This window comes from Arvicola amphibius, chromosome 15 (genome assembly GCF_903992535.2).
Source record: "Arvicola amphibius chromosome 15, mArvAmp1.2, whole genome shotgun sequence".
Taxonomy (NCBI): Eukaryota; Metazoa; Chordata; class Mammalia; order Rodentia; family Cricetidae; genus Arvicola; species Arvicola amphibius.
This window is the reverse complement of record NC_052061.1, coordinates 36,992,787-37,019,276: the sequence shown is the minus strand read 5'-3', so window position 1 is coordinate 37,019,276 and position 26,490 is coordinate 36,992,787. Positions and strand designations below refer to the sequence as shown.

At 49.7% G+C, this 26,490-nt stretch overlaps 1 protein-coding gene across 2 annotated transcripts in view; it reads left to right on the top strand.

The window, feature by feature from the left end:
• Zfhx3 (zinc finger homeobox 3) overlaps positions 1-26,490 on the top strand; it is a 237,178-nt gene that overhangs the window by 166,281 nt on the left and 44,407 nt on the right. For both annotated transcript variants that reach the window (XM_038312670.2, XM_038312669.2), the window contains one exon: positions 25,453-25,560. In XM_038312670.2, the coding sequence (XP_038168598.1) occupies positions 25,453-25,560 (108 nt within the window). The remainder of the gene's footprint in view (positions 1-25,452; positions 25,561-26,490) is intronic.

The window sequence follows — 26,490 nt, the reverse complement described above, 5'->3', positions numbered from 1 at the left end:
GACCCTTTGAATAATCTCTCCTGTTCAGTTACGAGTAGCACAGTGTTGCTGATTTGCTATGGGCTGACTGCAGTACTGGTATTGTACCAGGCTGGCCAGCTTGCCCTTTTGTTCAGGAACACAGCAGAGGCACCAGAGATGTGCACAGTGTCTGGTGTGAACTACCCACATACTGTGTCGTCTGTTTCTTTCCTAGCACTGGTGAAGCACTGGCCCATACGGGGGCCAAAGTCACTTTATGTAATTGTTTGATTGAAACCTTGCTTTTCCAGCTGCAGTCCAAACACGGCGCCTTTTGTTAATAGCTGGAGACCCGTGCTTAGAGTTTCCGATGTGCGTTTCTTTTCCTTGGGCTTTCTTTCCCCCTTTTTTGGTTTTGCACTTTCACCATGAAAAAGCAATGTTTTAAGCCACACAGAGTGGCACACACCTGTAACCCCAGCAGCTGGGAGGTAGAAACAGTAGAATCTGGAGTCCGTATGTAGCCTCATCTGCATACTGGGTTCTGGGCTAGCCTGGGCTACATCGGGCTGCCTCAGCAACAGCAGATGAGGAGTTAGGTTCCTACTGTGGGGAAGGTGGCAAGTGACCTTTGTGACCACCGGGGAGATTCTCCATCATTTCCCTAACTCAAGGTCTGCGTTCTCTGGGCTGCGGTTGCCCGCCTAGTTTCCCGGTGCAATGAACAAAATCTTCAAGCCTTTCTTTACCTGACAGAGTAATCAGAAAGCTAGGGGACCCCTCCCCCCAACTTCTCTGGCTCGAGCACTATTTTCCATATTCCTCTTGCAAGAATTGAAATAGATCTTAACTCTTGCTTTTTCCGAGGGAAACCCTCCCTCGGTTTCCAGATGAGCCTTGGAGGCCGCCATTCCTTCCTCCTGCTGCTGGGGTGATAAGAGCCAGCTCGGGAGGATAGACCAAGAATAAGTCCATTTTCTTTCCCCCCCCTCTCTCTGCAGAATAAATTAGAATTTGCCTGATTTAATAAAATGGCTTCATCTCCCCGCCGTCTTCCCCATCTCCAGAGTATTTCTTCCTCAGTGGCCTGCTCTTCTCTAATGGATCTCAGCTCCATGCCTCCTTATTACAGGCCGGCGGCCGCACACGTAATGCGTTTACCGGAGCTCTCACGCACACACACCATTTCGCACGCATGCATGCACTCCAGCGTTGGGGGATCCTGAAGGCTGAAGGTGTGGAAATCTGTCACCCGATCTCATTTTCTCCATTGTCAGATGTGATGGTTATAATTGATGCGGAGGCCCGTGCCATCCATCTGCCATTAACCCAGCCTCCTGGAGCTGACCACAGCACAGAATATATTTTGGGGGAAGGGGAGAGGTTGAAGATGGAGAATTGCAGCATAAATCTCTCCCTGTGGCCCAGCCCTTTCTCTGTATAATTGGAACCCATTTATCTGGGCAGACCGGAGAGAATTTTGCAGTCTCCCCATTGCCCTCATAGAGACCAGTGGGTATGTGTTGCTTGAATTTGGAATGGTTTTTCCATTTGAACTTCCCCCTCCCTCCTAAATTTGTGTTTTAATTTCTATTTCCTAGGCTGATTTTTTTTTTTCTTCTTTCCATTCTGACACTAATTATGCCAGCCGCACTGGGAGCTCTCACTGCTGGGAGGTACCCAGCTAAGTGTTAAGAAAGGGTTTTAAAAACAGGCTGAACTCTTTCTTAATGAGGCTCAATCGGCTTCTCCTCCGGGTGGTTTTGTTTTGCTGATCTGTCAGTTTTTCAAGGATTTAATTGCACTTTTTTTTTGTATTAGTCTTTGAGATTGGCCTATACAATCTAGCTATAAAATACTTTTTTAAAAAGGCAAAAGTTAATAGTTTTTCTCCCTCACCTCCTTTTATTTTATCCTTCGCCTGGATCACTCCAAGGCCCTCTCTGGCGAGTCCCTTTAGAGAACCAGCTGCAATGAGAATTTGGGGTAGGAATGGCGCACAGACCCATAGAGGTCCGGGTCGGGTTGGAGGGCCTACAAGCCATCTCCAAAGACCCTACGCTTTCCTTCCTTCTGTGGACAATGACAACTTGGCAGCAGCCTCCTCTTCAGGGTTTGTTGTCAATCATTGGCAGGGTAAGCCTGGGGTACCAGAGCTGCCTCTTTGGGTACGAAAGTGATTGTTTCCCATCAGGAAGTGCCAGTCCAGCTAGCCAACACCCTGAGTCCTCAAACATGGCAGCCAAGAAGGAATCCCGAAGACAGAAGGCAGAAGTTGTCAAACAGAGACAGGGAGACGCAGCAAGACCATATCCTTTATGCTATTATCTTTATGGCATAGAAAAACATGCTTGAAGCAATCAGCATGAAATTCTTAATTGCTTCGCTTACTTCTGCTCTCCTCGTGGGACAGATTGTGCAAATGTGGGAGCTGCCAGGCCCCTCATGTTAGCACACTGTCCCTGCTGCACACACTATTTTTAACTGGCGCTTTGTTTTGCAAAGATACACAAAGCTTTTTCTTTATTTCTTTGTGTTTTCCCCCCTCGCTCTACCCAAGAGTGCTAAGAGGCGGCAGAAGCAGTGTAAAGTGGCTTTAGCCAGGCAGGCTGGCGCAGCACCTAAGCTTCCCGAAGCCTGGGCACCCAGCCTGGTCCACAGCACCACCTTCTACCTCTTCGCTTTGGATTTTATCCCCTGCCCTCCAGCCTGAGTTTTTGTTCTGTTTCCAGCCTCTGAAGTTTTCCTCCAGACCAGCCCATTTCCTTCTTCTCCCTCTCCTCATCCTCCCAGAGTGCTTTGCGTCCCTCACGCTTCCCCCTCTTCAGATGTGGATCTTCCTCTTGAAGGCCTTCAGTCCCCTCTCACGAGGTTGTAAAAAATCCGAGGACCAGATCTCTGAGATTTCAAAATAAAATAAAAGTAAACTCTGCTTAAAAAACACTTTAGCAGGAAAGCCAGGCTAATTGTAAATCAATGGGTCTTAAAATGCAGCATCGATCTCCAGTTAGAAGTTTGAAGGGGAAAAGCAGTAATTACTGCAGCAGAAGGTAGTTTTCCTTCTTAGTAAGTTCTGGGCAGAGAGGGGGCTCATTAGGGCAGCACTTCGGAATCTGAGTAATTAGTTTAAAAAGTACTTCTGTGGTGTTATTCCCTCAGCTGGAAATTATTGGAGGCTTCACAGATTTATGGCTCAATTCTGATAAGATTTGATTTATTATTGTGTTTGGTATGGAAGGCCCTTGATACAAAACCAGCCAGGTGTAGATTTAGGAAAGCAGGGATCGGTCTCAGGAATGAAGTGGCCTTTTGGAATAGTCGGATCTTGATTCTGTAGTGATTTCTTCTGTTGATTGGTAGTGTCAAAATGGAGCTCACTCAGAACCCTAGCAGAAGCAGCAGCCCCAAGGCCAGTAGTGAGCTGAGAGCCACAGAAAGATTGTTGTTGTTTTGTAGGGTTTTGTTTTTGTTTTTGTTTTTTAAGTTTTTTCTTGCCCTCACACCTCCCAGCAGAGTGGTTGAATTTTACGCAGCCACGTGATGTCGCCCACAGTGCATCTGCAGGAGGGTAGGTTCTGTGAGGATGGGAGTTTATCATTCTTGCCCAGTTGAGTCCACAAGAGCCAGAATCTAGTAGGCATGAGCCGAGACACATTGGCTATGACCAGGAGTGAACTGACAGGCAGGCACACAGTCCCTGCTTTGTTTTCTTAGATATTTTTGAGAAACTGACCACGGAACCTTTCTGGTTAGGTTACCACTGCCGGGAAAGCAGCTACTCCAAGCATCCCCCATTGCAGCGATTACTGAAATTTTGTGGGTGCTGCTTCCTAGGTCCACCTCGCCAGCAGCAGGCATTCTGTTCTTCTGGGTCCTGCAACCCCCTTGCCTCCTCTTCCCCCGTGTTCCCTGAGCCGTGGGTGTGAGGTTTGGGAATGTGTCAGTTGTGTCAGTTGAGGTTGAGCACCTCACAGTCAACTCTCTGCGTTTTGGCCAGTTGTGGATCTCCCCCGCCACACACACTTTTTTTTAAAAAAAACTATTTTACGTGTATGTGTGGTTTGCCTGTATACGTGTATCTGCAAGCCCGTTATCTACACAGGTCAGAAGAGGATGTCAGATTCCCTGGAACTGGAGCTATGGGTGGTTTATGGCCATATGGGTGCTGAGAACCAAACCCAGATCCTCTTCAAGAGCGACGAGGACTTTTAACTGCCGAGCCATCTCTCCAGCCCCAAAAGTTGTGGATTTCTGCAGTGGTCTCTGGGAGAATTTTATTTCTTTTAAATTATCTTTTCTTTTAAATTATATTCTTATTATTGAAAACAATTTTTAAATGTATTTTGATCATATTCTTCCCCTCCCCCAAGTCCTTCCAGTTTGTCTCCCCCCACCTACTCAACTTTAAGTTCTTTCTCAAAAAAACAAAAACAAATTAAAACCCCAAAAGCCTAGAAAACAAAATAAAATAAAACAACATCTTTCTCCCTCCCCCCCGGGCGGGGGGGAGAACAAACTGTAAGCAAATAAAAGCACACTGAATGAATGAATGAATGAATGAATGAATGAATAGCTGTGTGCGTTGCTCAGCTACTCCTGATTATGCTTTTCCCTCTCCCAGCAGGTAAAAGCAACAGTTCAGTTGTTAACTTTCACACTAGTGGCTAAGTTTTCATTCATTCACTCATTTCTTAGAATATAACAAGATGAAGCAAAACTACCACATTGAATCTGGGAGGATTTTAAATTCCCAGCAGACACTTTTCACGGTGTGCGTGCCTCTTCAGGGTGACCCTTGGGAGTCCGCTTCAGCGTGCCAGCCTGGTGCGTGTAGCAGGTGTGGTAGTGGTGTATGGACTGTGGGGAGTTGGGGGGGGGGAACTGGAAGAGCGGAAACCATTCTTAATTCTGAGCCCCAGAGGATAGTGTTAATTACAAACAAAAATGGGAATTGGAGAGATGACTAAGAAATTAGAGGACCCTTGCTGCTCTTGCAGAGGACCTGGGGTTGTATTCCTAGCACCCACATAGAAGCTTATGACCGTCTGTAAACCAGGCATGTGTACATGGTTCACAGACATGCATTTAGTCAGGACACCTATATGCATAAGGTAATTTTTAATCATTTTTAAAAGGCCAGTATGTAAACAGTGCTTTTGAAGATCTCTGTAACCTTAAGAATTCATATTTGTCACATCTGCTCCTGATGTCAGAGAGTGAGAGCGATGTAGAGGAACTCCACAGTGGTCTGAACGTAGAGGCACTCCACAGTGGTCTAAACAAAGGCACTCCACAGTGGTCTGAACGAAGGCACTCCACAGTGGTCTGAATGAAGGCACTCCACAGTGGTCTGAACATAGAGGAACTCCACAGTGGTCTGAACGTAGAGGAACTCCACAGTGGTCTGAACGAAGGCACTCCACAGTGGTATGAACGTAGAGGCACTCCACAGTGGTCTAAACGAAGGCACTCCACAGTGGTCTGAACGAAGGCACTCCACAGTGGTCTGAACGAAGGCACTCCACAGTGGTATGAACGTAGAGGCACTCCACAGTGGTCTGAATGTAGAGGAACTCCACAGTAGTCTGAACATAGAGGCACTCCACAGTGGTCTGAACGTAGAGGAACTCCACAGTGGTCTAGACGAAGGCACTCCACAGTGGTCTAGACAAAGGCTACAGAAGTAGCTAAATCGCATCGAGAACACATCTGTTTTTCTTGTGCACCCTTGTTTCATCCTGTTACTATATGAATCTCATTCACACAGAAGCACTTCCAAACAGTAGTGGTTTTAAGTAACCTGATTAGCAGTCTCCAGAGAGTTTTCAGTTAGGCCCAAGGGTCGAGTGTTTTAAGCAAAGCTCCTAACAGAACTAGCTTTGGCTAGTTAAATGACCTCCAGCAAGGTAATGTTTGGCACACTCATGCAGGCTTTGTTTCAGCATCTAAGATGACATCAGTAAAAAAATTGAAGAATTCTGGAGTATTTTGGGGTTCCCGAGAGCAGTTCCGACATCATTTATTCTTTGAAGTACATTGGGATCATTGGTATTTTTGCCATTAGAAGGACTCATGACCATTTTTTTTCTGGGGAAAAAAAAATCCATAGTGTAAGTGGTTGATGAAGGACCTCTGTCTGGGTGGCTCCCAGTCACCCCTGGACCTCTGTGTGGAATGCAGCCTTCTCTTGTATAGAGAGGCACACTTGGTCTTTGCCTCCCCGTGTGGTCTCCTGCTTGCTTTTCTCTGGTGTCTGGGAGGGTGGCTCTTGCCTGGGGCATTGCCCTGGCTCAGGGCTGGACTCTCCTCTGTCGTGAGACTCTGGAAGTGCTGATGGTCCACTTGCGGTGGGGGGGAGGGGAGGGAGGGATATGTCACTTTCTATTTTTAAACGAGAGGAAACATTTCCACTGTTTATCCAAGGAGCCCTGAGCTGTGCTTTCAAACGCTAAAAATGATGTCCCTCGTCATGGCCTCGGTGGGCTCCTGTGTTCTGTCACTGCTCAGGAAAAGGCCGCTCTCTTCCTCCATGACATCTTGTCACTGGCTTTTGTCGCTTGTACAAACTCTTCCCTCAGCCTAATGCTCGTGCTCGCAAAGTTTACAAACAGCATTAGCACCATGGAGTGAAGTAGTCATCTCTTCCTTTTTTAATTTAGATTGTTTTCTAAAGCATGCTTAAATTTTAGAAACAGGCCTGGGCTAATATTTCAAGCACCCATTTTGGGAGTGAGTTCCAGTTAGTTCTTTGAAGAGCTAGGCAGTCTCCATGGTTTCTCTTAAGGCTGAAGGCTTGGGTACCCCCTCTGTTGTCATGGTAATTCCCTGGCATTCTGAGTTACCGGAAGTCAGTCAGGTCCAGATCTAAACCCCTCACACCCCAGTCTATAGTTCCCCGATCCTTTTCTAAAGCTGCGTACCTAAACCCACACTGTGGCCTGAGCCATTCCCCGGGTTGTGGCTGTGTGGTGGTACCCGTGTGGCTGATCTGGTTTAGTGTATGTGTTTTGAAACAGCAGAGCTCTGCCTATGCACATGGATTTACTGGTCATGTGACACCCATGGGCAGTGGCTGCTTCTAGCGTGGTAAGTCCTCTGTACCAGAGCTCAGTTTGTAAGGGGTGTGTGCGATAATATTTTCATCCACATCTGTTGTCACCAGAGATTAGTGTGTGGGGCCAGCAGGGATGACTGGCCTGCAGAGGCCAGAACCCTAGAGTGGCCAAGTACTTTCATGCTGCTCCCATGGTTGCCAGGTTCCAGCTTGGGGACCAACCATTCTGTTGGCCTCTTATCGAGACACATCTGACTTTTCTAGACCTTCTGCTTGCTGTCGCTGTCCCTTTGCACTTTTCTCCTGGCTTATGTCCTCTGACAGGACAAGACACATCTGTCATCCCTAGAATGTAGGAAGATGGTTTTCAAATGCAAGAGCAGGAAAAACAAAACAACAAAAAAAAAAACATTTGTTTTTTGTTATTCCTAACAAATAACCCTGAATAGCACCCAGACCATCTGGGTTTTGGTAGACAGCTGGGAACCTCAAGTACAGGCATGTTGGACATGGTTCTGTCTCCTATCCCTGGACAAGTAGGAAACCGAATGGCAGCCGCTGGCCAGGAATTGATCGCATTAATTGATATGCCAATAATAGAGCTTGTTACATCCACCATTGGTTAGGAGGCCAGCTAAACAAGTCTGCTGATCAATGGCACCAATAAAGATTTCATCCATTAATGAGCAACATGGTAATTAATGTTATCCATAAACCAATTAGCCTGGCTAGCTCACACATGCAGATTAGCCCAATGAATGGCATCATGGAAAGTGGGCAGATGACCGCCTGTGTGGCATGGTTTGTTTTGGGTGCTCAGGAGCTTCATGGAAGAGATCCTGGCACTCTGGAGCGTGTTCTAGATGGAGATCGTATGCATGGTATTCTGAGCCCCAGCAGAGGTGACGGCGCTGGCAGCTGGCTGAGCACTGGAGCGCAGCAGCGCCCACACCTGTGGCGAGGGGACTGGGTCTGAGTTCCACTTCTAGCCCTTGGGCTGAGCAGCCTTCCCACAAGAGTCTCCAAGGGGCTGTTAGGGGTGTAATGGAATGGCTGAGTCCCCAGGTCGCTCTGATCCCAGCTGGGCATGCTTTCCCTGGGGACACCCCGATCTGAAGCTCATAGGCATTACCCTGCGCTTCTGGAGGGCAGGCCATGGCCTCTTCTGGGAACCATGAGCAAGGTTGGTAAAGTAATTAACCTCCCCCAAGCCCCAATGTTTCATTAGGAAGAACAATTTTTTTTTGCTAGAAGAAAGGAGAAACAGTCGATTTGAAGCTGGGCCCTTTCCCTTCCCTTGGCTTTCTGAGATGACATCAGTGGGGTGTCTGCCAAGCATAACCTGGCAGCCTGGCGGCTCTGCCTGACTGCCTGACATTTCTGGGGACTGTGCAGTTCGCCAGCTCCAGCCGTGGCAGCATGCCAAGGTGACGTTCCGTGACTAAGCAGAAACAAGGGAGAGGGAGAGAGGGAGGAAGAAGGTATGTGTGGTTGGGGAGCTGGGGGAGAGAGTGGTCTGGGCAGGGTGTGGCACGGGGAGCTGGGGATCAGAGGAGGCATGTTGGGGGCATCAACTCAGGAGGGCTGATGTCAGGGGAGTGCGCTGGCAGGCCAGGAAGGCTTCCTTTGTCTCTGGCTGGGGGTAGTAGTGGCACAGGGCAGCAGCAACGGATCCAGCCTGAGAGATGGCAGAGTGAAGGGGTCTGACTTAGGAGGGAACCGAATGAGCCAAGTAACAGCGACGGCTCAGAGGGGCCTGGCACTAGGAAGAGGTGGCTCAGGGAAGCTTCTAGCAGCATCAGGACCGATTCTCTGCAGCAGAGTTTTCTTTGCATTGTTAGGTATTGACCCTCAGAGACCCCTCGTGGATTCCCTAATTGAAAATTAATACTAGATCAATGCCATGAGCAATTTGCATATTGATCATAAACAACTTTGAAGGCACCGAGTGTGCAGTGGATCAATAGAGCTCCTGAATCGGCTGCGGAGGGAGCACCTCCCAGTACAATGCACTCTGAGAAAGGTTAATGATTTGGGAAGTTCCTAACTGCTCAGTGTGGGGATCAGCCCCCACACCGCATAGCATCAGCAAGAGCAATTAGGGCCAGACTTAAGAAGTCGCCCCTTGGCCTCCTCTGCTCCCCAGCCCCAAAGCCCAAAGGGGAGGGTGACTGTGCCCGTGTGGCACAAGGGCTTGGACATCAGGGATTTTAGCAGTTGCCTTTTTTGGAGATGGATGCAGTCTTGGGGTAGTTTATTCTGGGAAATGTACTGTAAAAGGAAGAAGCCAAGTTAAGGCTCCAATAATTGTCCTGGCCCCTTCCCCAAACACAGTTCTGATGAAATGAGATGGAGGGGTGGAGCCTGACTCTGGCTTTTGCTCAAGGAGGAAACCCACGTTAGCCCTTCCCTTGTGCTGGGTTGGATTTGGCCCCATTTTGCTGCCTGTTCCTTTTGCTTCCCCTCTCTGGCTGCTCCCCCCGTTGCCCTATCACTTACTATCCGCCCCCCACCCCCGTCCTGCTCTGGCTTTCATCCTTGTCTTTGTGCCCTTACTGCGGCCCCCTGGCAGGCCTGGAAGGGGCTCCCAAAGGTGGTCACTTTTACTTGGCTCTGATTCAGTTCTGCTCCTGTTTTGGCTGGAGAAACAGTGAGTTGGCTAGCCCTGATCAGGGCCACACAGCTTGAAGGTAGGGAGGGTGGAGGAGCCTTCTACTAAGCCTGGTAGTTCAGCCACAGCCCTAAGACATGGAAGGAGGGAGGCCTGTGGAACTAGCCACAGAGAGGTTTTGTGGGTCACCAGGGGAGGTACCACTTCTGTGCGGTGCCCCGAGCAGACATATAGTCACAACAATCTAAAGAAACACAGCTCCCTCACCCCAACAACAAACTTAGGTTGTATGTCCCAGAGTTCACTAAGGGATAAGAGTCAATGGAAGCTTGTATTAAGTCACAGGCTGTATGGCTTTAGAAAAGGGATACACAAAGAATCCGTCACCGTAGCTGGCTTGTCTTTGTGCCATCACCGTCCTGGCTCCCCTGCTGTCATCCTGAGCCCTTCCGTTCCTGGTGTTACCTCTGGGCTACTCTGGTGCTTGCTTTGGAGCCTGGTGTTCACGTTACCACTTCTGGCTCTCTGGGTGTCAAGCTGCTGTCTGGTGCTCCCGCACAGCGTCTGGCAAAGGGTATGTGGTAGTCTCCCCTCCCCGTGCCTTTCTTCACCTCGGAGCCAGCTTTGTCATACACACATGTGTTTGTAGGCAGACAGTAGCCTTTCTGTGGGAACCTGCCTCGGGACCACCATGTGAAACATGCAGAATGTCCCCCCTCCCCACCACCCACCACACAAGCAGTTCTCTGCTCTTCAGGAGAGAGAACAGCAACTAAGGCGATCTGGCGATGCTGTGGTAGTTAGGTCCATACGACCTATGTGCTCAAAGAAAGAGGTACTGGGAGGAGGAGCATGCCGTGCCAAGCCTCTCGGAAGTGCCTGGTGTGTTTAGAGGCTCTGGCCAGGCAGGGGCCCACAAAACCTCGTAGGACCTGGCCTCCAGGACCTCTGTGCCCCTGGTCTTCAGTCACTGCCCCTGTGTCTGGCTAGCCCTTCTAGGATCTCCGTGCTTTTGGCATTACGGGCCTGCCTCTGTGGCTCACACCGTCCCTCCACAGGCCTGCCACCTTATTCTCCCGCCCTCCCCTCAGCCTATGACCTTCACCTGTCATTCAGCCTCTCTCAGCCTCAGTTTCCTCATCCGTGGAATGGGACTGCTGACTGCGTGACTTCAGCCCAGTGGGTGTTGTGACGCTTCCACTGGGCAGGTACTTAGTAAAGTGTACGTCACCTCGCTGGGCATGGAACTGTTCTTTGTCTGTTTGGTTTTGTTGCTGTTGTTGTTGTTTGTTTTTTGAGACAAGGTTTCCCGGCAGCTTTGGAACCTGTTCTGGAACTCTCTCTGTAGACCAGGCTGGCCTCAAACTCACAGAGATTCTGGCTGGCACAGGTCTCCATTGTTGGGAGCAGTGAGACCCCAGATCCCGAATTTCTTGTAATCCCCTGATCTGAGTGCCTACAGCTGCTCTGAGCATGAGACCTTCAGGAGTTCCTGATGGCAGGAGAGTGGTTTCTGGTGGGTTTGGCTAGGGTGTGGCTATCTCTATATAATCTGCCTCTGAACACAATAAAGGGGGCATTCTTGGGGAATTCAAGGATGACCTGTGTCGCTGTCTTTCTGTCTGTGTGTGTCTGTATATTTTAACCTCCAGCCCCCTTGCCCGAATCTCGCGAACTGGGTGCCAGCGCACCGAACGCAGACACAGGGGCGCGGTGCACAGCAATTGGAGGTCTCCGCCGAGATTTTGGCACTCCATGGCCGGGGTAAAGGAGCGAGAGCACCACAGTCATCCCATCGCCCGCGCTTGGCCAGTTGTCCGTGCTCTCACTTGGCAATTAAAGCATTTGTGATCAGGTCAGAGAAAATGGCCACAGGAGCCCGAGGCTCCATGGATGGGTAGTGGCGTGTGTGTGTGTGTGTGTGTGTGTGTGTGTGTGTGTGTGTGTGTGTGTGTGTGTGACCTGCAAGGGGCAAGGTGGTGAGCCCAGGTGGTGTGGCTTGGCTGGGCGTGGCTGCAGCCCTGCCAGCCCAGCGGACATCTGCACGCATGTGATTACTTCATTGTGGAGCCTTTCATTGACTTGGCTGCACCATGCCGATGAACTGAGACCAGGGACAAGAGCTCGTAATTGAGGGAAATGCATTCCCATCACAGGCCTGTCTGCAGCTGGGAGGGAGGGCGCACTGCAGGAGTGTGCGCATGGGTAGGGATGCAGGTGTTTTGTGGGTACAAAGATGGATCCTCTTTTCTCCTCCCCTTCCCAGCCTACACAGACACTGGGTACAGCGGCCAGAAGAAGCGTGCAGAGGTCCGCGGTCCTGCCTGTGTCTCCCGCTTCAGGTTTCCCCAAGGAAGCCTTAGGTGTTTGCACACTGCCTTCCTCCCATGCCCTTGCAGGGCCAGCATCTGCCATGGCCTCCCTCTTGGTTCTCCACACATGTGTTCTCTGTCTTTCGCTCCCTCTCTGTGTGCTCACCTTCAGCTCTGTGCTGCAGAAAGGGAAGCACCACCGCTTCCCTGCTTAATGGAAGTTGTGTTTTGAAATGAGGCAAGGAATGGGCAAGGATCATACAAGGATCGCACAGGGCGTTCATCCACTTGCAGCTGATTCAGTGGGGAGCTTAGCTTGGAAACAGTGACCGCAGGAATACTTAAGGTGATCCCAAGAAAGGGAATTGAGAAACAGGGCTGAGTGATGGCTGGGGGGGGGGGGGGGGGGGGGGAAACTGCTTTGCCGTGCAAGCCCGAGTTCCAGTCTCCAGCACCCACGTGAAAAACTGTGTGAAAGCAAGGTGCTGAGGCGTGGAACTCTATTCCTGGTGCTGGGGATGCAGAGGCAGGAGGATCTCTGGAGCTGGCTAGTCAGTCAGTCTAGCCTGAGCGCTAACTTCAGCGAGAGGCTGTGCCTGGAAAAATATGGTGGAAAAGCGATGGAGGAAGATAGCAGACGACTTTGGCCTCCATACGTACACATGAAGATGTGTACACACACACATATACACACACATACACACACACACACACACACACACACACACACACCAACACCAACACCACTACCACCCTGTCCCACAAAATCAGACAGAATTTAGAAGCAGAACTCATCTTCAAAGACCTAAACCAAAAGTCCCACGAGCAGCCACCCACCTGAACACACACGACCATCTTGCTGTCGTGCGTTTTCTAAAACCCGCAGCCTAGGTCACCCACCGGCTGGGATCTGTGGTTGGTCGTCACCAATCAGTTGCTTAGTTTACTGCTAAGCGATCTCCCTTCAGTGCAGCCTGCGCCGTAAGAGACATCTCCGGGAACGCATAGCCGGCGTGCTGCCCACATAATGGCTGGGCCAGGGAGGAAGGTTGCCTCAGTTACAGAGAAGCGTGGCTGGCGTGCAGGCAGAGGAGGAGAGGAAAGGAGAGCCCTCACTTGACACCCTCTGACCCCAGCCGGTGGAGCTGAATGCTGGAGAGGCAGGGCTGAAATTGCAGTCACTTTAGATTATTTGGAGTGAGGAGAGGCAGGGAAAAAAGGGTCTGTTGACTACAGGAAGCTGAATTCTTCCCCTGCTGAAAGCTTATTAGTGGAAGGGGAAAAGCAATTACGTGGCTTTTGCTCGCTCTCTGTGGCTGGAACTCGGGCCTTGTGACAGCAGCCCTGTCACCAATGCCTGGGACTTAACCCGGATCTAGAATGTTCCTGGGCTCCACCCTTCCAGAAAAGAGAAAGAAGGAGACATGAAAAAAAGGCGGGCAGGAAGAGAAAGGACAAGCACTACCCTTTGTCCTGGCTTTAAACCTGGTGGTTATATCTGGGGTGTCATTTTACCACTGGGCAGGGAGTGAACAGCATACCATTTGCTAGAAACACGGTTATGTGGGATGTCAGGGGCCAGTGCAGGCTTTTGGTTCTGTTTCTGGTAAGTTTGGTTCTTCTTCTTGCTTGCCTTTTCTGTCAAAATATTGGGAAGAGCTGGCTGTTGCCTAGAACAGCTGCAACACCAACTTGAGCCTTTGGGGAGGGAGCCAGATGGCCAGCCCCCCTTCCGTGGTCACATGACCCTTGCTTGACTTGAGCACCTTTCCCTCATCCTCCTGTGAGCTCCCCTCATTGGCCCATCCATCTCTTAAGTCTATAAAAACCAAGGCTCTCTGGGTCATCTCCTCCAAACAAACGCCTTTGACCAAATGCAGAGCCCTTGGGTGACCAGGTTTCTACAAACAGCTCTTTCTCCTCATAGAGTCTTAACGCTTGAACAACACGTGTTATCTCTTTGTTTGGACTACCCTGTTTATCCTTTTTGAATTTCCTAAAATGTGAAAGAAACCTCTGATTACACCCAACGTTAAATATGGCTACCTAAATTTCACTTAGCTCTGTATCTGAGCAACATTCTTCATCTTCTCGGTTGTCCGCACCCTTCCCAAGCCTTTTTTTCTGAGGCCCAGTTTCTTATCCCCTCTCTCAGGATATTTGCTGTTTCCGGCTTTCGCCAACGCTCTTTGGTGAACTTCGTAGCTGAGTCAGTTCATAGATTAGGACCTTTTGGAGAGAAGAGGGTGTTTTCACTCTCATAGCATATGTGTAACTGAAGAAAGAAAGATTTGTTTTTACTTTACATGTATGATTGTTTGTCTGCATGTGTATATGTGTACCTTGTGCATAGAATGCCCACGGAGGCCAGGAGGCATTGGGTGCCAGGAACTGGAGTTACAGGCAGTTGTGAGCCACCATGTGGGTGCTGGGAACCAAACCCCAGTCCTCTGTAAGAGCAGCAACTAGTCTCGACCCCCAAGCCGTCTCTCCGGCCCCATATTCTTAATTTAAACATACTCTGCTCTATTTCCTCCTCGCTGATTATTATCCAGATTCCCCCCTCTTTCCATTAGAGAGGTGGTGCTTGGTAAGGGGCGGGGCCTCGCTGCATTTGTCCCCTTCTACTGAGAGGTGGTGCTTGGTAAGGGGCGGGGCCTCGCTGCATTTGTCCCCCTTCTACTGAGAGGTGGTGCTTGGTAAGGGGCGGGGCCTCGCTGCATTTGTCCCCCTTCTACTGAGAGGTGGTGCTTGGTAAGGGGCGGGGCCTCGCTGCATTTGTCCCCTTCTACTGAGAGGTGGTGCTTGGTAAGGGGCGGGGCCTCGCTGCATTTGTCCACCACACGGGGTGCTGTCGTCATTGACATCACATTGAACATTTGGCTATTTTTATTTCCTCATTTCCTACAAGTCCATGCCAGACAGCGAAACAAAACCTTCAGTGGTCCCTTACTCTCTTTGTGCTAAAGCTCTGTCTTTCACTTGGAAAAAAGTGGGGGCAGATTCTGCATGAAGGATTTCCCTGCCGGTAGAGTTCTAGGATGTTTACCCATTTCATTGCTTGCAGAGAAGGATCTCTACACCCCAAATTAAATGAAAATTTGTGCTACAACTCCATAGATCAGTTATGCCTGTGTTAAGTACCAGTTCTTTGTCATAAAACTATACTTTTCCACCCAAATCATCTGCATTTCATGGCTGTTCTGTCTTCGGTGTCCAGTGTTCAGTTTTCCAGTGCCCCCAACATTGTAGCATATGGGTGTAAGCCTCGATTTGGGCTACCATTTATCGTAGTGTTTGCTATGATTGGTGATTGCTTTTATAACTGTGCTTTGTGACGGAGTGCCGTGTGGACTGGGGGCAGGGAATGGAATCTGTTGCTTCTCAACAATGCCTACCCTGCCGTCAGATCTCATAAACCATTTATAAGAGGAAAAGCTAAGTAGATGAACTAGAATCTTAGGGCTTGGTTTAAAACACAGTACCTCAGGGAGACAAGAGGAGGAGCTGCTGTGGGTAGCATTCTCTGAGAAAGGAATATGGGTTAGCATTTTGTTAAACCCCAGAAAATTACTGTTTTGTTGCGTAGGATCCAAATTAACAAAGCAAAACAATGACAGGCTTTGGGTGGAACTATTGGCATGCCTTTCGGAATTCCTCCATAGAGGAGCCAAGAATTTTCCTTCTCCCATTGACACAGAAGAACTGCAGAAGGTGCCATGTGTTAGCCGTCCCATCTGCTTGTCCCCACCATTAGCACAGGAGCACTCTTGAGCAGAAAACACTTGGTTCCCCCCACCCACCCCCGCACCTCAGTTTCCTGTGCTTCCCCTTCAGTTTTCTTAGGAACGGTCAACCGAAACCTGCTGCTCCCACCGCCTGCCTGTGTCAGACTAGACTCTTGATGGTTTGGGAGAATGCCCTAGGTTTTGACTATTTACACGGCGGTGTGTCATCTTATGTCATGACCATAAGATCTCCTCCCAGGATTGGCCTTTTTGCTTGCAGCCAGGCAGTGTGTTATGGTTATTTGAAGGTTCTCCAGGTGCTTGAAGATGAAGGTTCCGTTGTGGGTTACCGCCAGGGTCTGTCTCTGTGTGTGTCTGGCATCAACCTCCTTCGCATACACTCGGGTCTGCCCAAGTACGGGCAGTAAGTTTAGCCGGTGTTTTCTGAGTTGGTCCGATTTCTGTTCGGTCAGATTTGGTTTGGCAAGTGTAAGCCTTTGTTTGTGCTTTGTTTTTATGAATCAGTTTGTTTTACCAGCTGTGCATATAAGTGGCTTATGATCAGGGCAGAAGCAGCCCATTGACAGCCAGTCCCTCGCTGCTCTGCCATCCGCTGGTAGAAGTCAACAAATGTTTCTGTCTGAGTCCTGCACTTCATGGGCGGAAAGCTGCTTTCTGAATGGCTATACTCCTCAGGCACGGTGGACTTAAGAATAAGATGACAGCCAAGCTGGGAATCAAATCCAGGTCTGTCGTCCCTATGCCCCGTGACTCAGACCTCTGCAATCAGGGTTCTGTTTTTCTCCATTTTGTACTATTTGTTTCAGTGGTCAGAAACAAAATATTCACCTGTTACTTTCTCCCTTAATTGGCTTTTTTTTTAAAAAAAAAAATGCCTTTTTAGAAGTCCATAATTCCCTTTGGCATCGTCAAATCATGCCTTCCCTGGTCTTGTAAACACCCTGAGTCTACAGGGCAGCTACACCTCCTTCCCTTCCCATGCTCTGCTTCCTGTATGTGTTGCATCCATCACTGCTGCTGTTCCCGTCATGAGAGCCATCCCTCAAGGTTTTTGCGTATGCCCATTAGGTTCTAATCACCTGCCTGTAATATCATTTCTGGTACATCCTGTTCATTTCCCATACCCCTTCATTTGCTCGTAGATGCCTGAGTATGCTTACAGCCTTCCCTACCCCCCAACCCCCGCGCCTCTCTGCATTAAGCAAAAGATCTCTCTCCAGTAAGTCAGTTTTAACTCTGAAGGCCATACCAGTCTTCTGTAATGGAAAATGTTAGAGGTGTGTGTGTGTGTGTGTGTGTGTGTGTGTGTGTGTGTGTGTGTGTGTGCACACACCTTAATTTACTCTATCACTCATGTGTGTTTATCTATCTTGTCTTCCCCCCTTCAACCATGGAGGCTTGGCAGTGTTTATTTGAAGCAGGGTGTTATTGAAAGACAGATGCTGTGGGGACTGCTCGGGCCTCACACCTGGAATGTTAAAAAGCTTTCAGGCAGATCTTTTCTGTTGATTGAAAAATGTCCCTTTTTGCAGTGGGGGCAGGCAGGAAGGAACTAGTACCCATCCAAGAGGCTCCCCATCTGCACCCATAATTCTGACCCTGCCCCCCATACTTTAGTTAATGTGTTCAAGTCTGATGAATGAGTGTGCAAAGTCCTTTTCATCCCCTCTCCCATCTAGACCTTCATCTCTCCCTCAGCTCCAGGGACCTTTCCTTCTCAAATGCTCTGTCCTGCAGACTTGCAACCCCTGCCTCTGTCCTCTCTTCCCAAGCAGCATGCTGAGTTGGAATCAGTGTTTTCTCCCAGGGACTTTGTTTTCAAATGCCTGGAGAGGGGCAACACCTTCTGTTTTGCATGCCTCTACTTTCCAGAATATTCCAGTTTGGTGTGAGGTTAAACTGCAAAATGGCATTTAAAAGAAAGGAGAGCAAGAGAAAGATACGTGTCGAAATGCATTGGTTAGGTCACGTTTTAAACGAAGTACGATTGTAGGTAGGTAGGTAGGTAGGTAGGTAGGTAGGTGGGTCGGTCGAGCTCCCCCCCCCACAAAGAAAGAAAAACAAAAACAAAACCCCCGCAAATCCACTAAGCTCCCAGAGAACGCGCCTCCTTTGTCACGGCACTGACATTGAAGTGTAATTTTTCATGGTTATTTGGACTGGAAAATGGGGGGGAAAGGGAGAGATGGGTCTGCGATTATTTCCCATAAATGACAGCACAATCACATCACGCTCCGCCACAAACATTCTCAGGGAATTTGCCTTTTCTACACCCCATGTGTGAAAGCAACAGCCGCAGCCAGAGCTCCGTGGAAACCCAGGGAACGCGTCTCTGCTGAACTCATTTTCCTCGGGAGTTCTGGGCCAGAGCTGGGCCTCTTGTTTACCGTGCGTGCTGAGTCCGTTTCAGAGCCGGGTTTGTGTTTTACAGACTGGCGCTCACACACACACATCTCTCCCTTATTTTCTTTGCTCTCTCTCTGAATCGCCACGAGGCGAGTCCAAGGCCCATTCGTTCCTGTGCTTTGTCGCTGTTCCCTTTTATCCTTTCTGGGATTCTGCAGGGGGCTGCCCAGGTGCTTTCACTGAAGCCACAGATAAATGGGACCCGGTGCAGTGCAGGCTCTCGGCATTTCCTCCCTTTTTCTCCTCTCTTGACCCCCACCCACCCCCTTAATTCTAGTGTGGTTTTGACAAACTGTTCAAATGACCAAGTGGCCTTGCCTGGGAGAGGAAAAATGGCAGGGCCCGTCCTGGCCACACAATGGCAGCATTCTTAACTCCTGTTCAGTGCTGCTCCCACAGGAGGGACGGCTCAGAGAGGGGAATTTTCTCTGCAAGGCCACCGGCTCTGGACCCACAAGGACTCTGCCCCGTGCCTGCACCAGTCTGAAGTGAAGTCAGTGCAGAAGCAAGGCAAGGAGCCTTCCCAGGCTGCTGCATGCTGCACAGCCCCCATTTTTCTTGCTTCTGTAAACAGTGGCAGGATCTTCAGATATACAAAAGCATAATGGTCTCTCGCCCCCAATTAGTCATGTTTAATAACACCCAGATTTGCCTTCTGAGTGGTGATTCTTCCAGCCCAATGCCAGAAGGCAGGTGGGTAGGGTGGGGGTGAGAAAGGAGCTCAGGGCGGTGGCGAGGAGGCTGGATTCCTCCATCGTCCACCTTCCACGGAGCTTTTCCCAGAGGCCTCTGGGAGGGTGGTAGCCCCAAACCTAGACCTTTGGAGAGGCCTCCAGAATCTCCAGGTGCAGCCCCCAGGTGTCTTGGCTGAATGAGCAGAGCACAGAGCAGAGAATTCCTAAGTCAAACAGTCACTTTAAAGACCCAGAGGAGAAGCCTCTCACTGGAGAGCGGCACAGGGCTGATCCCCTCCACGTCCTCCCGGGTCCTTTCCTGTCCACGTCCTCCCGGCTTCTGGTGGGCTGGAATGTGTTTATAAACGTCGTCTCCGAGAAGGTGGTTTTATATAAACAGCATGTCACGACTTTGACTAGTGTCTTTCTTCTTTGCTTTTTTCACCCACCAAGGTGAGAAAACGACGCATAGGAACACTGGCCTGGCTGCCAGAGGGCCGCCCTTGGCAAACCTACAGAGCTTACCTGGTGGCCTGGGGAGGGAGCCCCTTCTGCCTCTTTTTAGCTCTGCTGTTAAGTTTTCCTGCCTGGACTATGGTAGATGCCCCCCCCCCCACACACACACACTTCTCGTTGCTATTTTCCTTGATGAATTTATAGGAACTATAAACTGAAAGGGACAAAGTTGTTCAGCTGTTTAAAAATTAGAACCCTCGGGTAACTACTGCCAGGGAGATGTGTGGATGCCCTCTTCTCCGTGTGCCGGTGAGATGTGAAGACAAGGATTTGTGTCTGTGGTGGGCAGGCACCCTGTTACCCTGTTTTCAGGGAATGTTCCTGGAGCCGAGGAGTTGTTACCCAGAATACGTCAGTGCTCCGAGTTGCCCCTCAGGCAGCTTCCAGACCGATTGTCAGGGACGGGAGGAAGTCTGTGAGTAACCGGGTAAGAGGCGGTGTTTGGGAATGCCGCTACAGCTTCTTCAGGACTAGAGTGTAACCGCAGTACAGACACAGCCCAGAGGCTCGGAGAGTCACCTACTGGTAATGCCTTGGGTCACCTTTCAGGGAAGGTGCCAGGATGTCCAGGAGGGAGAAGGATGTAGTTTTCTGCTCCACCCTCATGGTTGTCGCTTACTGCATCATCAGCATTAGATTGGAGGGAGAAGACAAGGATGAGAATCAACAAACTGACAACAGAACCATCTTCCCGTCAGCATTGAGCATTACAACCCGTTACAGGTTTCTGTTGTGTGTCAGAATCTTAACACGGGGTCGGGGGGGTGGGGGTGGGGTAAAGTAGGGGTTGATTTTATTTGAAGGAAATGGCCCAGGCCTTAGCAGTTACCTTATATGCTGCGGGTTTTGGCCTCTTTCGCGAAATAAAGCATGCACACTTTGCATAATATCTGTACCCAGTAGAGGTTTCCCATTGGTAAGAAGAGGCCGAGAGGACTGGAGGGATACACCAGGCTGTTTCTCGCCTCACCCTTGTGCCAACCAAAGCTGAAAGAGCGGAAGCGATTGGCTGGGCAGATAGCGCGTGAGCCCAGAGCTCCTACCCAAGGAAGAGGGACAAGAGGACAAAGCATAGTTCAAGTCCCTCCTGCTACCTACCACCAACCAACCGTCCCCGTAACTGCCACCCTCTGCGCGCGGGTCACTGGTCAGAGTGCGTGGTGCTTTCCACCTGCCTAGGTGGCCGTTCCTTCGGTTAATTTAGGTTGCAGACGGGAGAAAGGCAGCAAGGCAAAAGCCTTAACCCTGTCTTCAAAGTAAGCAGATTGGTTATTTTGTTTTTCAAAGAGGTCCCATATACAATTAAAACTTGTTTCTGGTAAACCTCATTCCAGGAAGGACGGGCTTTTAACAAAAGGCTTTTGACAGCTGCAGGCTATTTCATTTTTTTTAATGCCGAATGAAAAATCAATACATTTTTCTGGGTTATACATATTCAGAACGGGCCTGGTATTTCCATTATAATGGAGAGCGGGCGTCTGCACACCTCGCCTGTCAGCGCCGCACCAGCGCATTTTCCGAGCCACTGCTAAATATTTCAAACCTGATTTGATTGTGGCTCATGACAGCTAATGTTTCTCAGCTCTTGAGCCTGCCGACAGGCAAACTCCCTTTATCCCCCTCCGCCCCCCAAGCATCCCCCCCCCGCCCCATAAAAGGGAATGAACAATTTCATTCTTCGGGGATCACAGATTGGTGTGTTATTTAAGTAACATGTTCGTGTGAGAGCCTTGGGTACAGACACCCTGATTCTTAGGAGAATTTCCAAATTTCTATCATATCAAGGCACTGTGGGGGCTTTGTCAGGTTTGAATTAATCTACATTATCCTGTTAAGAGGTAGGAACAGAGGGATTAGTTATAATCATTGATTGGCTCCCCTTTCCTTCAAGCCTGTAAGCGATGTGTAAAATACCCCCAGTGGACACGGCACTAGACCCATTCTTTGGGGGGGAAATGGTATTTTTTTTTTTTTAACCCAGATGCTCTCGTGGGTGAACTGTCTGGGAAGCGTGTGCCATGGTGGATGCTGACCTCATAATGACGCTGTCTTCTGGGTTTGGCTTCTAGCTCACACTCCTTGCACGCGCCTTCTTCCAGGTTGCTCCCCAAACTCCTCCAGATCCCTAGGTTTGGCAGCTGACACAGGTGCCTCCTTCTGGAGAGGTCACAGGAGGAGAATCTCGGGTCGCCCTGGTCAGGAGGCCGATGGTCAGGGGCTAGAGAGAGCATCTGTGGGAGATTTTTCTAGGTCCATGCCTCTTTCAGGGTCGGTCTGTTGGCTGGGATTCTTGTGCCAGGAGGGCTTTGCTGCTAGTGATTGGAGCTGGCTGGCCCGGCTCCACCCTGAGAAGGAGGGCCTGGGATTTGTCAGAAAGAGGCAATCAAGTCATAGGCTTCTCCTGGGTAATGGTGGCGCACACCCTTAATCTCAGCACGGGAGGCAGAGGCAGGTGGATCTCTCTGAGTTCGAGGCCAGCCTGGCCTACAGAGCTAGATCCAGCACCGTGAGAGCTACACAGAGAAACCTTGTCTAGAAAACAAAAAAACGAACAAAGCAAATAGGTTTCTAGTTTGCTCCGAGGCCGTAGGCCATGTTTTTATGTGTCAGTGAAAGCGAGTCAGAGGGTAGCACTGGAAGGCCGCGTTAGTTTTCCAGATTTCCTTCACTTTTGGGCCACAGTGGAGCTCCCGCTGGTCAAGTGTCTGCCTAGCAGGCTTGAAGCCCTTGGCTCCATCTTGTTCACGATCGCAGCCCTTGGGAGGTGGAGGCAGAAGACTGTATGATCAAAGTTTCCCCTTCTCGGTTTCACGTTGACAATGGAGGTAGACAGGCGGGAGTACTCCAACTTGAGAGCCCAGGTGGTCACGATGGTGAAGCTGGGCTCCTGCTGAGTTGTAGCGGCCCCACCTCTGGTATCTTTTCAAACCAAGAGTGGTTTGGATGCCTTGGACCCGCTGCCTCCTTCTGAGAACTGGGGCTGGGGTGGGGAGTGACCTCCTTGCCGGGGTCTTGCCACACACCCTCGAGAAAGCATTTCTGCTGTGCCGCAGTTAGGATGTGACAGATCATTTCCTTAATGCTCCCAGGGAAAGCCAGTTGTGTTGTGTCTGCTTGAGCTTCGTGGTGGCTGTTGTGAGTGTTGGTTGGAGGAGAGCAACGTATTCCTCAGAGCAATGGACAGAATTTTCCAGATAAAACCTATCGCCAGCCCACGCCTTCAGTTGTTCCCGCCATCTCTCTGTGGCTGGTACTACAGAAGGAAAACCAGAAACACGGCCTCTGCGATGCCCCCGGCCAGTTGCCACCGCACAGGGTTGGGATGATCTGTAGGAAAACTGCCCCTCCGTTCCACACCCTGTCAGGACACGAGGAACTAACAGGCGTCCCCAGCTCAGCGGGCAGGCTCTGGTCCAGACCCAGAGGCTCCTACACCCTTGCCAAACACCCATGTCCAGGGGCCAGGAGACCGACCAGCCCTTCCCTGTGGGTGCCCAAGCCAGGCCTTTGATGAGAAAAACTTGCATAAAATAACACTCCTGGGACCAGTAAAGACACACCCTGTCTGCAAAGCATCAGGAGCCTGGGCTGTCCAGACAGATTTGCAGTTCGTATCCCTGTTTTTTAATCATTTCTCTACCTTTATTGGTATTCAGTTCTCACAGGTTTCCGGTCAGTGTCAGCCTGGGCTTTCATCCATGTTAAAGAGCCTTTACCCTCTCTCTGTTGATGACGATGGTATGAAGACAGATGGCGTAACTGCTTATGAATGTTCTAGTCTATTTCCCCAGGACTAGGCCATTCGCTTAGAGACGTGTATTACTTCCACATGCTCAGGTTCGGCAGCCCAGACTTGTCTGCCTCCCAGCCAGCTGCCCTCCTGGGCCTTGCCATGCGGAGGGCGACACCTGTAGGTCACATGTGGAACTGCAGAGACTCCTGTGACTAAAGGAGACCTTTCTTATTTTGTTGTTGTTACTTTTTAAACTGGGGGTGAGTACGGTAGTCCCCTGTAAGAGGATCTGGCTTGTTCCTAAGTTCCTTAATCATTCTCCCTAGAGCACACAGACAGCATTCTCTTAGTGTATAAGTACAGATGATAAAACGAAGCCTAGAAACTCAAGTGGATTTACATCTTCTACAAATCAGTAATAATAATAATAATAATAATAATAATAATAACCTCCTGAAGTAAAGGTACATGGTTTCTCACTGAATGGGGAGCTGTCCACTGTGAGAGCCGGCCTGTTTCCATCTGAGGTGATCATGGATGTGTGTGCCAGAGAGACGACATGCCCATTGGGCCAGCTCTGTCTGCCCAATCCCATGTAGTTAACTTTTTCAGTCCTGCAAATGATTTGTGCCACGGAGCAAATTTAAGATGCCTAACTAGTGTGCATATGCCCAATTTAGTACTGGTTAACTTATTGCTGATATTGCCATTAAAGATGAATTTTTATAACCGTCTTATCAAAAGCATCAGTGTGCAGAGAACATTTTACCTGGACACAAGATGGCATGTGTATCTTTTGGTACAACTTATTTGTTTTGCCCTCTCATATTTAAGCGTTGTTGTTGTTGTTGTTGTTGTTGTTGTTGTTTTCTCTACAAGACTGTATGGTATTGATGTTGAGTGGTGTATCTATTAAATGTCAAGCCGTGAATGCCTGATTTTTGTCTATTTGAACTAAAGGTAAGGTCAGGAGACTCCGTTAACTTTTCTGTGCAATGAGCCAACAGAGACCACAGGAAAAATAGAGAGAGCCCCGAGGCCATGTTGGATAAGCAGTTCACAGGGCGTTGTCTCTGGGGCTCTCTGCTGTTGGTAAGGAAGGAAGGCCATTCTTCTTCAGAGTTTGTTTTTCTAGCCAAGGATATGCTGTCACCTTTCTAGAAGACTTAGGAATACACAGTTCTGGAGTACTCCTGGCCTTGAGTATTTTGGAAACCCATAAAGACGAGTTGCGGGGACTGTTCCCTCCTCCTGTGGGATAGAACTTAGAGGCTAGTTCTGAGGGGGGGGGGGGACTCGGGAGGTATAACACCTGAATTATTTAAAGGTGGATCTGAGGCCAGCCTGGGCCACAGTGTGAGACCTTGTCTCCAAAACAAAGCAACCCACAAAGCAGACTGTGGTTGGAGAGTCTGATGATGGCACTGACTAGAACCCCAGTCCCGGGTCCTTGATTGTATCCTGGTCTTGGCTCTGGCTGAGTCTGGTCCGAGCTTCTTGTGATGGGGTAGGAGTGTGTGTTCTCATGCTTCTGAACCCATAGAGGTGCATGGCAGTTTCTCCATTACTTCAAGAGATTTTCACCTTGACTGTTTACTTTAGTCTTTAAAAAAAAATGAGTGAGTGAGTGTGTGTGTGTGTGTGTGTGTGTGTGTGTGTGTAATATACCTGTGTGGGCACCTGTGCCAAAATACCTGTATGGAGGTTGGGGATCAGTTCTATGGGGTTGGTTCTCTCCTCCCCCCATCTTTATGGAGAATCTGGGGCTCACACTCAATCCACCAGGTTTACAGAGTACTGAGCCATCCTCCAACCCCGAGTCTTCCTCTCACCCCAGTCCCATTAAGTGCCTGCTTTGGTTGGTGATCTAGCGGTCAGGAGACCGGGGACCAAATCCTGTCACTACAGCATCTTCCCTTCTCGCCTTGGGCAGAAGCGTTCGCCTCCATTGTCAGCCGACCTTGGGCAGTGACCATTCCACTGTGAGTTCTTTCCCCTCTGTCTCCCCCATCAGGCATCTAGAATTTCCTATACCAGTAAAACATATCACTGATGTTCTGTGACTCTTCAGAACGTGACTGCAGGAGCTCCTGGCACTGTCTGGCACCGTCTGGCACATGTATAGACACTGCCAGGCCAGGGAGAACTCAACCACCGGGTCTGATCTAGTCTCCAGCCAGAGTTCAGTAAGTGACTGCTTCGCTTGGAGAGAGCTCAGGCGCGGCCCCAGAGCCTATCTGGAAGTTACTGACACACATCTAGTACCAGTCAGGCCTCACTGCTGCTCTGTCCCTGGACACACCCTCAGCCCCACTAGGCCACAGGGGAGACAGGAAGGGCAGAGTCACCGACATCTGTGCTTTGTGGGGCTAGGAGTGAGTCCTTCATCACCTTCTCAGCTTTTACTCTTGACATCTCTGCTTTTCTGTATTTCAGAAGAAGCCGTTGAAGATGCCGAAGGACCCAGTGAAGCACCCGCTGACCCAGAGGAGCTGGCCAAAGACCAGGGGAGCGGCGGCGAGGAGGGCCAGAACAAGCGGGCAGGTAGTATGCATGGCCGTCCTTGGCCCCTGGCCTTCTCCTTGGGAGAAACGAAGCTGCTTTGGGGAAACAGGCCCAACCCTCAGCTCATCTTCTAAAGTATGCGCTCCGAGCATGCCAGAGAGGGAGTTTTGTTAGGTCCCCCCTTTGTTCTTTCTTCTTTGAGTCAGGATCTCACTATAAAGACCAGGCTAGCCGTGAACTCGCAGAGATCCTCCTGCCTTTGCCAGGGTTAAGGCAAACATCCTCATTCCCTGTTTTTCTTTCTCTTTTCCGTATTCTTTTCTAATCACCCTTCTTATTGAGCACCGTGCATCTGCCGTTTCTTGGGCAGCTTCTCAGCATTGTCACCTTGTGCTTCTTGTCCTCATCCTTCTGTTGAAGGCCTATCAAAGACACCTTGGTTGAGGTCACCCCTGATTCTCAGCCTCAAGCTTACCAGAGGCAGCAAGGGTGGGCACCGTTCTGCACCTGGAGACCTGAGAAGGGCCTGCACACTCTTCCCAGAATTCCCCTCTACAGAGGGACAGCGATGTAGTCTAGTGGGGGAACATTTTAGCAAAAGCAGAACAAATTGAAGAAGCCAGGGCAGGAAGTGCTATTTCTGGAAAAGCCAGTGCCAAGAGAGGAGAACGGCCATTTCTCAAGATGACAGGATCTCTCTATCCTGAGGAGAGAAGAGTTGAGACAGAAGAAAAGCTCAGGGGTTCGGAGGAGGCGCTGAGTCATTTCTGAGAGGATTTACTGGGCAGATAAGTCTCGCAGACACCGTCACAGTGCTAACAGGAAATGCTGTGACAAGCAACAGAAATTATTCTGTTTGGTCCAACCTAATTCTCACCACCATGCTCAGTATTAGAATTCTTTGATTTTTTTTTTTAAAAGAAAATATTTACCTTCTCGAGTCTGTATTGGTTAGGCCTTTGTTACTTT